Raw genomic sequence first — 13861 nt, 5'->3', positions numbered from 1 at the left:
GAACACACAGCTCATAAAGCATTTTTTGCATAAAGTTAGAAATGGATTTTTTCCATATTAAATATTTTTGTTGTACTAGTTAACTTCTGTACAGAAAGCACTGAGCATGAAGCTGAACAGGTAATATGCTGAATTGTATTGTTTGCTGCTTTAAAACCATCACTGGCAAGACACAAAGTGAATTTGTTACCATAATGGAATTGGTTTTCAGTCCTTGTAATGCATTTCTCTTTCAGCCGTACCTTGCTACTGTGGATGGCTTTGTCAGTGGACTCAGCTTTGTATCGTTGTCAGCGGCTGGCTGCCGAAGGTTCCGCCTGGACTCATTCGGAATCAACACCTCTGCTGTCTTCTGTCAGAAAGAGGCTGAGATACAACTTGAACAAATGGAGGATTGTGTTTCCCAACAATAAGAGACTTCAGAAAGATTGGGAGAAGGTTTCTAGATTTTATTCTGGAAATGGGATACAGACCACGAAATACACCTTGCTCTCCTTTTTGCCTAGAAACCTCTTTGAACAGTTTCACAGGTATATACTTGCCAAAACTAAGGAAATGATTGATCAGCTTTAAGATCTGTCCCATCATAAGTGATCTTTGATAAAAATGTGTAAAGTTTCTATAGGTTTTTGAATAATCCTATAAGAGAATTAAGATCTCTGATTTAGAATTACACAAAGGGCTCAAAACAGCATGCTGAAAGCAAATTATTCTCTTAGATTCTATAGGATTTTAGCGTAATTTTATAAAATTATGTTAATTTTTGCATAAGCACATTGATGTCATCAATATTAAGTTATATAGAACTTGTCCATAAAGGGTGGTCAGAGCTGAGTTGCTTGTGTGGCTCAGTCTTTCCCATCAACTACTGGTTGTAGGACTAGTGACCTTGGCATGAAGAATCCTGCCAAAGGCAGCCAGTGGGAAATGCCATTCTGATCACGATAGATGAAATTTGCCCATCCATCTTTCACTTTGAAATAAACATTCTGCAATATGGTGCCAGGTTCTGTCATCCCATGGTTTGGCCTATCTTTTTGTTTACCTTATGTCTGTAAATTCATAGAGGGCCTAGTCTGTTGCTTGTAAAAACAATCCCATACATTTCTGAATATGAGTTTTAAATACTTTGTTGCTTTTTAAAGTTGGCAATCCTTGAATGACAAATGAATGCAAATATGGGAACCTGGATGTGAGGGACGTCATGAGGTAAACAGTTTTTAGGTTTCTGGATTTAAACAGTGGTATAATACACAAATGAAATTCTTTTTAATGTTATGAAAATATATCTCCTATAGAATCCTCATAAGGAATGGAGACATCACAATGTAGTCAGGAAATATTCTGTCCTTTACTGGGGAAGGAAGGGAGAAGGAGAATTGTGTGTGTGTCTGAGAGAGAGCGCTGTTTTGACCTACAAACAGTGATGTGAATCAGGAAAGGACACCTTTAATTTCTGGCTATTGTCATTTGTTTTTGACCTTCTCAGGTTGGCTAATCTCTATTTCTTCTTCCTGGTCATCCTAAACTGGTTCCCACAAGTGGAAGTTTTCCATAGGGAGATCACGATGCTACCTTTGGGTGTGGTGCTGCTAGTAATCATGGTTAAGGATGGCACTGAAGACTGCAGGAGATACAGATTTGATAAGGCGATAAACTCCTCTAAAACCAAAGCATATGATGAGTAAGTGGAATGAAACAATGACTGTTTTTACATTACATTACATTACATTTGTTTTTACTTTACATTACATATATGTGCAATTTAACCACATTATTTTGCAATATTTTCCCATTTGATCACAATAAGTGAAATTAATAAATTTGGAAAGGTTTTTATATAGGGACTCATTCCTAATTATATGAATGGGAAAAAGCTAGGGAAATAATTTTAGCCCAGACTGATGTCAATAACCTATAGCATTTTTCTCTTAAAGTTTTCCACCCACTTTACCAATACCAAATAATTAAGGCTCAACACTCCTTCTCAGTAGGTAAAGGACCTTTAGGGATGGTGAGGATCCTTCACCCACCATTGAAATGCAGCCAACCCTGGAACAGAACATTGCAGCTGCTTAACAGCATGGCATAACACTGCTCATTGGCAACAGGAAGGGAAGAATATTTTATCCAACTGAAACCAGAGTGGGAAATTTCGTAGGTTGACCGGAATGTGACCAGGACATAAGTGTTAACACTTCGTCTCTGCCATCAGATCTCCAATAACCAAAGGTGGCCAGTCCCTCCAAATTTCATGTGAATGACCGCACCTCCAGAAGTATGATACCCTTTACATTTGTTCTGGGGCATTTGCCAGTACTGATTCAGAGGGAAGAGAATGGCTTCTACTACCTTCTTAATCACCAGCAATACTTCTTACAGCATCAGAAGTCTCTTGTCTAAGTGCCCTGACTAGACCCTTCTTAGCTTGCCACAATTGATGGGACTACATGACAAGGTGGTAAACTTGCATTAAAAGAGGTTGATTACATTGTGTAGTCCTTTGGTCAAGAGATTTTTTTTCCTCTCTTAAACTTGGTTCTGTAGAGACAAAAGCAAATGGCAGATCGGGATAGTTTTAGGAGATGAAGTCCTGGCACTATTTAAGTCAATTGCAGCCTTCCATTGACTTCAGTGAGATCAGGGCTTCCCCTTTGAACTAACTTACTGGCAATAGTTTTAGCTTCTAACATCTTTAAAAAGAGTGTTTTAGAAAAGCCTCAAGAAGAGGACTGAGCATGACTTCAAAATTATCCACCCACTATAATAATATGCAGAAAGAAGATTTGCCTGGCACAAGCTTCAGGAAGTATAGTAACACAAACAACAGCACATTTCAGCAGTGCTTTTGTCATCAGTGACTTGCAACGGGGGAGACTTTAGGACCCAGAGTCATCCTGTCTGACAGTGGCAGAACTGGTTTCTAGGAGGATACTACCTATTCCTGTGACGTCTGTATTCCAACAGGTGTAGCTTTCCATCAAGAGAAAGACAGCAGTCGTTTCAGGGAAACTCAAATCCTCATTCCACTGCTTTGCATTCTTCTGGATTATTTAAACCACTGTACCTTATCTTTATTATTACTTGAAACGACATTTTTAAAGGGGAGGTAAGATGTCCAGGAAATATGCTCTAGGCTGCTGTTCTATGAAGATCATAAGGGAAAAACTTTTTTTCAAGAAAGCTTGCTGCCAACATGCTGCTTCAGATTCTGGGACACAAAATGAGGAGTCAGAGAAGAGAGGAAAAGGAAAGAAAAGAAAGAAGCAAAAAGAAAATAAATGGGTGGTCGTATCCAACTTGCCCTTTGCAAGCTGCAAGTGGAAAGAGAACCCAAACAGACATTACGACTGTAATAAAATCAAGACCACCAAATACACTCTCCTATCCTTCATCCCAAAGAATATCTTTGAACAGTTTCACCGCTTTGCCAACTTATATTTTGTGGCCATTGCAGCATTGAACTTTGTGCCAATAGTAAATGCTTTTCAACCAGCAGTTTCTGTGATCCCAATTTGTGTTATAATGGCTATTACAGCAGTTAAAGATGCCTGGGAGGACTTTCGGAGATACCAGTTGGACAAAGAGATCAATAATATGGTCTGCCTCGTTTACAGCAGGTAAATAAATCGTACGCTTTTTCAATGTAAACCAAAAATTCCCTCAATATTTTTCAGAAGCATCTTAAAAAATGAAGGAGTCTCTGGGGGGAAAAAATAACTACTGGGGAACAAGGTCTTCCACAGAGGAAACCAATGAATTTGTGTATTTGATAGCTAAAATAAAGGGGTCCCACAAAACAAACTTTACAACTAATGCCTTATAAGGGGAAATTAAGATGATCATCCTACTAGATTGACTAAGAAAACACTAATTTCTGAAGTTCATAAAGAGTGTGACCTTATCTAAAAAGTTTCTCTCTCCCACCACCAAAATTGTTCATGATCCCAGTTTCCCGTATTGCCTGCAGAATTGCTGCTTTCTGTTTTCCTTCGAACTGTAGCAATGATAGTATTTTCACTCTTAGGAAAATGACACATTGTAACAGAGGTAATGAAAAAATATTGACTCTTTATAGGTAAGACAATGATAAAAAGTTATTTTTGTTTTGTTTAATTTTACATTTGCTCAGACAAAGACAACCGAGAGAGAGAAATAACAAATACGCTAGGTATTAGCTGAGTGAGTCTGTGCAGGAAATCTTAATTATCTCTCTTTTGAATAAAAGAAGCATGATAAATTGCTTCTGAAAACCATTTACCAGAGATGGCTAATTCTAAGTGCTAAATGGGGAAAGCACAGAAGTTGTTTTCTGCTCTTTACCCTTCCTCTTGTGCCATTTTGTATTGCTCTATGTTCTTTCTGAACCTAGAAACCTTAGTACAGCAATGAACTGTCTTTGTGTTCCTTGAAAATTCTGTGCCTGTGGTTTTCCCAAAGATCCAGTATATGTTTTTAACTTTTTTTGTGTATGAAAAATGTCTGTCAACTTACAGATAGACCTGTGAATGCTTTGCGGACGACAACATCATGCCTCTGGCTCACTTTTTCTCCAGCCATGGGATACGTAGTCCATCAAGCATTAAAAATAGTCATTGGGCTATCGCAATATGTTGTGTTGTTTTGGTTTGCAGTGATGTCAGAGGGCTCTGAAAAGAGCCCTTTCCCGTTGTCTTTCAACAGATATTTGTGGCCTTAAAGGAAGTGTAAAGCCAGAGGGAGTGGGGTGTCTTCAGGATAATAGAGGTTCCCTTCTCCTGGAAAAAATGGTAGATAATACAACTACCATCAGACTTGTTATGTGCTGTAATTACTATGAATAACTTTAATTTTTTGGGAAGCTGACATTTCTTGTTCTTCTTGTTAGCTGCACTTTCACGGAGGAGCTTGGTGTCTCCTAGTTTTCTTTTCTTCCCTATGACTCATCTGTCATACGTTATTTTGTACCATGGGTGAAACTCTTTTTCTAGACACTGGAAGCCTTGTAAAACTGAATTATAATCTTGTTGCAGTAAAGCATTCTCTTTTAATACAGTAACTGATCTCCCATCTAAAGGTGAATGGTTAATCAGATTTACAGTATTACCTTAGGAGAAATTGAATTGGAGACTGTGTTATCTCTGTTGTTTCAGACTTCAACATAATGAATTCTGGTTCCCAGTTTTAATGGAACTATGAGGGCAGAATTCTGTTTTTTTCATCTCTGATAGAAAGATGCTTTTCTAAAAACTTGCTCGGAGATTGGTGGGGGAATCTCCCATCTTGCCTTTACTCAGATCACGGGAGCGGCTAGTGAATTTAAATAGAGCATCTTGTAACATGGCCCTTTTCATTTTGCCTTTTTTAACTGAGGTAAACTGACATGTCAAGTCAGGACTGGTAAGAGATAACCTTTTCTAGTAGCGTATTTAAATAAGACTCAGCTGTGAACAGGAGAGAGGGCAGTAGTCATTGAAGAGTGTTTTAGGCTCTGTTGGCTGGCTTATGGGCTTAGTAATTGGTTATGGAGGCTTGCCACCTATAGGCTGCAGGTTCACAGAATCACAGTAATTGTTGTTTATAAACTGTATCACCAGATAAATTAAAAAGTTAATAATCTAATTGCAGATTGAACAGACCTATCTGTAGTCACCTCCATTCCCTGTGCCAGTACAGGATTCTCCTACATATACATTTTCTGCCTAGTTCTAAATTTCATTATCAGGAAGTCATCTGTGATACTCAGCTTATATTTTCTCTGTCTTAATTGCATTCAATTTCTTCTAGCTGTACTCCTTTGTATAAGCCTGATTAATTCATTTCTTTATCCTCAGTATTTAATTATATCCTTTAAATATTTGTGATCAAAGTCCCTTCCCCACACTCCCAGCTATGTCCTGGCAAAGATATGCTGCATTCACTCATTTCATCTTTTCTCATAGGTCAGTTCCTCCAGCCCCTCACCATTTTAGTTGCTCTTCCCTGAACTCCCTCCAGTTTGTCATCATCTTTCTGAGATAGGGGCCTAGAACTGAATGTGGTATTCCAAACTAATAATGGTATGGTTCAATCCTCTTCCACCCCCCCAATCTCCAACCCCCTTCCCCCTCCCCCCCCCCCACACACACACAAAAGAGGCAGGAGGAGATGAGCAATTAATTTCAAATAGCAAAAGTCCTAGGCAAAAGGTGGTGGTATCCTTTCACCCAGTAAGAGCAATGATCTATAATAATCCAGGAAAGCATAGTTATACACTCTGCATAGAGTACATATGTGAGCCTGCTGTATACACAAAGAGACTGAAACTGGAGTGCCGTTGTGTCACTTTCAATCCCTAGGGATTTCTGTCTAGGTTCCACAAGCATCCACCAGCTGTTTCTCTGCTGATTCACTGAATGACTGCATTATGATAAACACAGGGTAGCTGTCTATGTGACTCTCAAATTTACTTAGCATCAGCTTTAAAAGCAAGTTTCAAAATTTCTACATCTGCACTAAACATTGGACATACAACCATGACAGTAAACCCTGAAGTGCTGTAGAGCTCATTTGTTCATCAAGTCAAGTAACAGGACACTGCAGGCTACTGGAAAACTTTGCTGTAATGTGAATTTTGCTATATTTGCTGCTTTGAAGGAAAATCAGTATTTCATTTGCTTTAAACGTTACATTGTAGGGGACAAATCCTGGAGTCCTGATGTGGTTTTTACTCCGTCCTTACTCAGGCAAAATTCTCACTGACTTTTCCTTTTCCACCTGTTGGTGACTATTCTTGCATTGTTGGCCATAGCAAGAGCAATACCAGACAACTGGCTTTCTACACTCCAGTGAGGCCTTCTTGTTGTGGCATATACACAGATTGCCCACATGCAGGATCTCCTACCCTCTCATCCCAGTCAACACATGAGCATGCCACACTGATGATGGGTTTTGCCTAGTATCGTGCTCATAAGGCATGAGGACATGAAATATAATTTAAGCATGAATCATCTTAAAATTTGAAGTTTATAAAATAAAAGCATATACATCCATTTGAAATTTTACATTAACTGCAGAAAGATAATTCTGACATCATATTTTAGTGCTCATCTCATGAAGATCCCCCATTGCAACTTAGTGTCATCAAATATTGGTGCCATGTCAGAACATCACTCCATGATTATCTCATGAATCTGTAATTCCATTTGATGTAATATCTACTCTCTCCTCCCTCTTTGTATCCTTTTTTCCCAGATACTGAGGGCACCAGGGAGGGATACTAACAAATCCTGTTTGCTTATAACTAACCACTTTGCCTGATGTGCCAGTGTGGTGAGCACTCCTGTGATTGGTGCTCCGCTCATATGCCCGAGAAGCACAAAAGAAATCCATAATTCTACAAGAGCTGCACACTGCTCTAAAATCTCAGGTTGAGTGTTACTGATTTAGCATCTTGCATACTGAAAGGGTATACCAAAAACAAAGAGATACTAGTTAGCTAATATAGGTCCATTCTACTATTGTTTAAAAACTGTCTAGGTAAAACTTAGATTCTCTTGGAATTTTCAGACCTGTATGGTGTGGGTGGATACATACAACGTGCCCCTGTTATGCAAGCTACATGCACTTTTGGGGCTTCTAGCAAGTTGTGAAGGTGGCTCTAGAATCATAATAAATGAGGTCTGTGTTGTGTGCTGCCAAGCAACTTATTGAAACCAATGGTATCAAAGTTGTGAAGGAAAAATTAAAAATTGAATTCATACCGTGGAGAGCCTGTTGACTATGTGGTAAAGGAATATCTAACCTGCTCAGCTGACTAAACTTAAAAGAACTTCAGATTATCAACATTTACTTTGGTTAGGCCCAAGCTACAGCACTGCAAATCAAGGAGCAGTGAGTTAGCAATTCTCGTTGCCAGTCAATGCACATTACTGTAGTCATGATCCTTGGCTTCTTTAAATTAACACCTGCCATAACATTATTAATGCCATCACCTGTTTGTGCACGGCTTTAATAACATCATCTTCAAGGTCTATCGCATTATTGTATCTATCAGATTTTTTGCTTCACCAAAAAAAAACCCGTGTGTGGTACTTTAGCAGACTGCAACACCAAACTAATGACTAAAGGCAAAGGGCAAATGGGAGTCTATGTTTCTGGTTTAATGAACAGCAGAATCCCTGACATCATGGCAAGGAATGCCACAGAGAAGGTGCTCAGTGGCTGAAACAATGGGTGAACAGCTTATTGAGATGCTACTAGGAGACAAGCAGCAGGCCACAGTCCGGTGCCCTCAGAATTGTGCTTGGGCGTGTCAGGAGGTGACAGAGGTGGTTTGGACTGAGCTTCCCAAAGGCTTTACAGGTCAATAGGAGCAACTGGAAGCTAATGCAGAATCTGATTAGCAATCATTAAGTAGCTGAGCTTTAAGTGACGTGCTCACTCCATCTGCTGTCAGACAGTATCCTAGCAGCAGCATTCTGCTCTCGGTGCTAATACAAAAAAACCTGGCACCAAAAACATTGAGGTGTGAAATCAGAAAACTGTCAAATGAAAGCACCGTTAAGAAAATGAACCTCAAAGTTACTGGACAGTGAAGTTTGAACAACAGTCAAAAATGCTTTTTGCAAAATAAATAAATCCATTTAATTTGATCTGGCTCATTGTTTTCAAAATGGATTCTGACCAAATCAGGTAAATCAAAAAATATATGTATATGATGATAAAGTATTCCTGACTAGTACCTGTTTTAAGTCAGTACAGACTTGGTATTTTTAGTCCATAAGTTAAGAATATAGGCAGCTTTTAGCATTGAGAGAATAGTGCCCATGGTAGGAGGCAATAGATTATTTTATCAAGTAGAACATAGGGTCCTTTTGTGGCATTAAGAACATTCACTCCCCAGACAGTAGGATTATTTTAACTGCATACTTTGTTAGCTTCTAGAAAATTGCATGTCATTGCAATATCAAGGGTGTTCATTGTTACCTTGCTAGCTTATCATTCAAGGCCAATCCTAAGAGTTTCCAATTACAAGGAACATACATCTCTCTTTGCAAAATAGGACTTATCTGGCTGCACAAACTGCAAATGATGTACAGAACTTTCACCTCTAGGTCACAGGTATGAATCCAGTCTAAGAATGTAGTGACTGAAAGATTGGTACAGAATTGGCCCCTGGGAAACAAGTAGGACTCTTCTTTCCAAGCAGACGTGTCAGCCTCACAAAAATCACTTATATGCAACTCTAACAGAGACCCTGGTGACAATGTTGTGAGAGTAGCCAATGAATGAAGCAGCATGGAGATCTAGCTACTTTCTTGCTGGACTGTTCTTTTGTTGAATTTTTTTTCTGTTTTTCTCTGTTTGCAAAGATAACCTACCAAGAATAAACAACTGCAGTAATTCTGTTTACTGACTATATAGCATCGACGAATGTAGACTTGATTACAATTTCAATCAGAAGCTACAGATGATGCTTCTTGATATAGTTTTAAAATGTGGAATGTTATCAAATGTATATGTGATAAATGAAAATGTCTGCTTTGGTCCAAATGTGGCACAGTAAATGTTTAAAAAGGTGTACTGTTCAGCATTTTGCTGGAGGACTGGGAAAAAGGCTTTTTAAAAGGCTGCAAAAGATTCTGCGGGGGAGGAACAAAGGAGTCAAGGGTGATGCAGTCACAGGAGAAAAAAAGCAGCTGACTTTGGGAAGCAAAATACACATGGTTTGGAAGTTGTGAATGATGAATAGTTGAGGACTCTTCCTTTCAGGGAATTGACTAGATGACTATTTCAGAAGGACTCTCAGATAAATCCTCTTGTTTGTGCCCGTGGCTGACTGGCTGGCCTTTTAAGGCAAGCCAGGCTCAGCCTTGCCTGTGACCAGACAGCTATCCCACAGCTGAATGTGATGGAGTCTTAATTATGACTGTCTCCAGTTGCAGGGGACCAGGGAGAAGAGTACTTAAACACGGCTGTGAACTCATGCTAAGGAAGAGACCCAGGAGAGTGGAGCAAGAGAAGTTACCTTGTCAGGGAATGACCTGGGGAAGTCAGGTTGGAGGAGACACACAGAAAGCAGGTCAGGTTAGTGTAGAAAGGACTCTGAAATAGGGCCTGTCAGGATCAGGGAGATCTCTAATGGAATTGGCCAGAGTCCCCAGGGAATGGAGGCAGTGAGGGAAACTTCTGATTAGAAGAAGCACAGAGAAAAAGCTCTGCAGGGCTCAGGAATAGGGGCAAAAGCAGAGAACTTCTGAGTAGCCCAAGAGAGGCATAAGAATTACTAGTGTGGTTATTAACTTAAAAGTTGGACCTTTGTTACCCTGAAAGGGGACTGAACGTAAATTTGACCTGGCCAGCGGGCGGAGGTGATCAAGAGGGGGCACTAGAGGCAATGACCCTTGCAACGTCCTATTGAGGGGCACAGGGGCACCCTCAAGGTAAAGGCTTGCTATTACAGTGCTCCAGTGTGGCTAGCTTTGATTTGTCTCCACTTGGACAGATTAATGTAATTTTTTCTTCATACCCATTTGCGCCCCTTCACCTTCTTCCCTATCCCAGTCTTGGTTTGGAAATCCCAGTCTTGTTTGAATCCAAGAAATAAACTGAGAGAACATTGTTGACACAATGTAAATAATTTATTCATGTCCCCATATCCAACAATTTTCAGCCACTCTCTTTTTTTATGAACCTTTCTTCTCAGATACAGATTGAGAAAGGACCTTTGATCCATGGTTGCGTCAGTGGAAAAGAGGTCAGAGCAGCAGACAGTAACCGTGGCCCAGGGCACAATGGATTGCTGTTGGCTGACTGCTGGGTGGGCCTTTGGGACAACTTGGGAGGAAGAGAAAAGCATGAGAGATGCAGGCCCATCAGCGGGAGGTGGGAGCAAGAATGACTCTGTTGAAAACCCCTAATTTTGAAAAATCCAGGCCTGGTGGTTGTTTTTTTTGTTCAACTTTTTTTGCCTACAGACTCCTGTTCTTCCTGTACCCCACCCCCTCAACTCTCTCTCTGAGCAGAGACTCCACACTGACATCTCTCATCTTTTCTTATTTATTTAATCAGGTGCTGCTTTTCCTGATTCCAATGTCCTAACACCACTTTCTGGAAGCAATAGCTCAGGTGTTAAGTTCCCCACCTATCAGAAATCACCTCATGTTGTTTTTAAAATTGCATAATTGTTCGCTTTGTATTTGTTCATTGCCAGAACTGACTAGATTTGCAAAGACACTGTTTATTTAGCAATGGGAGCTTCATATTGTGCTGTGCACTTAAATCCATGAATAGCAAATGGACATTGCTCCCTGTCTACATGAATCACTAAGAGGAAACTGCTTCATTTGAAAGGTCTTATGTGGTTTCAAAGCTGATAGCTGGGGTGGTGGTGGCGGTTGGGGTGGGAGGGGTTGCTTGTAAAGAGCTCCTTCCTTCCTTGTATCCATAGAGAAGGCACTACAAAGTGTTAAAACATACCTGATGCTTTGTACTGAAGAAACTTGTTAATTTCACTGCAACAACTGTATAACAGGTAGTGCTGTAAAATGCTTTTTTGGGAAACATAGTCTTTTGATACAAAGCAAATACATTCATTCAATAGATCTAATTCTCTAGGGAAGGGAGGAAGAGTCTAGTGGTGAGAAAACAGACCTGGAAGCCAGGAACTCCTGAATTCTAATCCCAGCTCTGAAAATGACTCTCCTTGGGGCCTTGAGCAGATCACTTGGCATTCCTGCAGTTTACAGTTTCCCCTCTGAAAATGAGTTAAATAATACTCTGTGTCATAAAATTAAAGTTTCTAAAGCTCCTTGAAGATGAAAGGCATTATGCATTGTAAATGCTTTAATCAGGCTCTAATCCCCAGCTGTTTCTGACGGTTTACTCTCTCAACAATTTTATTATTCAGACAACTTTCCTGTAATTTTGTGTAATTCATAAACAAGTTCATTCTTTCAATAGGCTATTTTTAATTACCTGGGCTCTTTGGTCCCTTCTGGATGTCAGGTAATTGGGCTGGGCTTTTCTAAAGATCTTTGTGAGCAAGATTAATGGAAAGAGTTTGGTAGATATTGGAATTAAACAAGAGGTGGAGAGAGAGAACGACAGGACTGCATTGCAGCAGTCTCTAGCTCTGTGCCCAGGTATGTCTCGCAAAGGTTATGACACGTCATCTGCTTACTGTTGGTTGCTCTGTCCTTTTGTTTTTATGATCTGTACAAACAGATTCTAAAGTTGTACCAGGAAGGTGTTAGATGCTGTTAGTGTTAAAGGTCACTCAGCATTTGTGTCCTATTAATACGTGTACCCACTTTTGTGAAGCATTTAATGCTCAGCTGCTTAAATATTTTTAAGCAGCAATTTGTCAGAGTTGCTGGGATGGAACCTTTTAATTTTTTTAATATATAAATAACATTGAACATCAGCTTAACTTAAAATAGAATTGACTTTTTAGGGTTTGGCTTTCAGCTCATTGTTGCAGAGCTCTGTAAGCAAGGAAATATTTCTTAGCAACCAGCTTCACAGGTGGGAGAGATTTCTGAGAACAGCTGTGCTAACAGAATTAACATGTAGGGCCAGATTCTGTCAGGCCCCTATGTGGATGTGCATAGGGGTGCAGAGGATGAGGGTGTAAGAACTTGCGCCCTGTGCATGATCTAGCCACAGTTGCAGGTCTCTGGCTTGCATAGGCTCAAGGACTGTTCCCTGGCTAGTGTTGCTAGTTCCATTACCCACCCCAAATGAAGTGGGGGGAAATGTGTACTCATAGCCCTATTCCCCTTCTACCCTGACTAGCCAGCTGTGAATGGGGCACATGCCACACCCTGCAAGGAAGGCAGTAGTGAGCATGATCTCCAGGTGCTCCTGGAAACACAATGCCTCCAAGAGGTCTTGCTGGGGCAGTGCACCTCTGTATACCTCCATTGCCGACTAATGCCTTACAGACACAAGCCTTTAAGAAGTGAGTCAGGAGTTTATAAAGACAGTTTAGAGTCCTCCTGACTGCCATGATATTCTCCCCATGTGATCTCCAGGCCCTTGGCTTTACACTCAGGATACTGGCAGAACACTGTCCATCTGTGGGTCCAGTGGATTGCTGAACTGGTATCGCACTAAATAACTTGTCCACAATCAACAACATGATGTTTCATAAATGCCCTTTACGTCACCCCATTAAATCACCTCTGTTCACCAGTGTGCTATACCAGATAAAGCATAAGAACAGAAAACTACAGTGTTGGTGGCATGAGACTTGTTCAGGGTTCAAGTGCAAACTTATGCAATAACTATGCAGGATGGTGAGAGCTCTTCTTTGTCATCGGGCATCTGCAAAATCTTTACTTATGCAACAGTTCTAGAGCCCTCCGATCAACTCATACTACTTTCAGTCAGAGCTCATTAAATGTGACTAGTATTTGGCTCTAGGTAATGATTAGCCAAATTTGAAATAGACTTTCCAACTCTGAAGAGATGGAGCCAGGGAAGAAATTAGTGATCACAACAGAGTTTGTCACAAGCAAGGGAAATCTGTACTGCCAAATACAAAATGGACCCCTTCACCTTGTAGTGAATGGGGAATCCCTGAGACAACTGCTGATCAGACTGTCCGTGCCTCAAAATCCTTGAAAAATAAATAGGAGTACTTGTGGCACCTTAGAGACGAACAAATTTATTACAGCATAATTTCCTTAAGTTAAGTATCCTCACACCTTCTTGTCAACTGTCTAAATGGGCCATCTTGATTATCACTACAAAAGTTTTTTTCTCCTGCTGGTAATAGCTCATCTTAACTAATTAGCCTCTCATAGTTTGTGTGGTAACTTCCAACTTATCTGTATGTCTGTGTGTGTGTGTATATATATATAATCTCTTATTTTATGTTCCATTCTATGCATCCAAG

General features: G+C 40.1%; 1 protein-coding gene across 2 annotated transcripts in view; it reads left to right on the top strand.

Moving 5' to 3' along the window:
* Positions 1 to 243: 243 nt before the first annotated feature.
* Positions 244 to 13861, top strand: part of ATP10B (ATPase phospholipid transporting 10B (putative)) — a 76935-nt gene continuing 63317 nt past the window's right edge. The window contains exons 1-2 of one of the 2 annotated variants that reach the window (XM_074960634.1): positions 244 to 530; positions 1490 to 1684. In XM_074960634.1, coding sequence (XP_074816735.1) covers positions 256 to 530; positions 1490 to 1684 — 470 coding nt within the window. In that variant the 5' untranslated portion in view covers positions 244 to 255. Of the gene's footprint in view, positions 531 to 1489; positions 1685 to 2929; positions 3621 to 13861 lie in introns of those variants that run through there. The other variant, XM_074960635.1, reaches the window with a different exon arrangement.

Source organism: Natator depressus, chromosome 8 (assembly GCF_965152275.1).
Source record: "Natator depressus isolate rNatDep1 chromosome 8, rNatDep2.hap1, whole genome shotgun sequence".
NCBI lineage: Eukaryota > Metazoa > Chordata > Testudines > Cheloniidae > Natator > Natator depressus.
The sequence above is the reverse complement of the archived record's forward strand: the minus strand, read 5'-3'. Positions and strand labels throughout refer to the sequence as shown.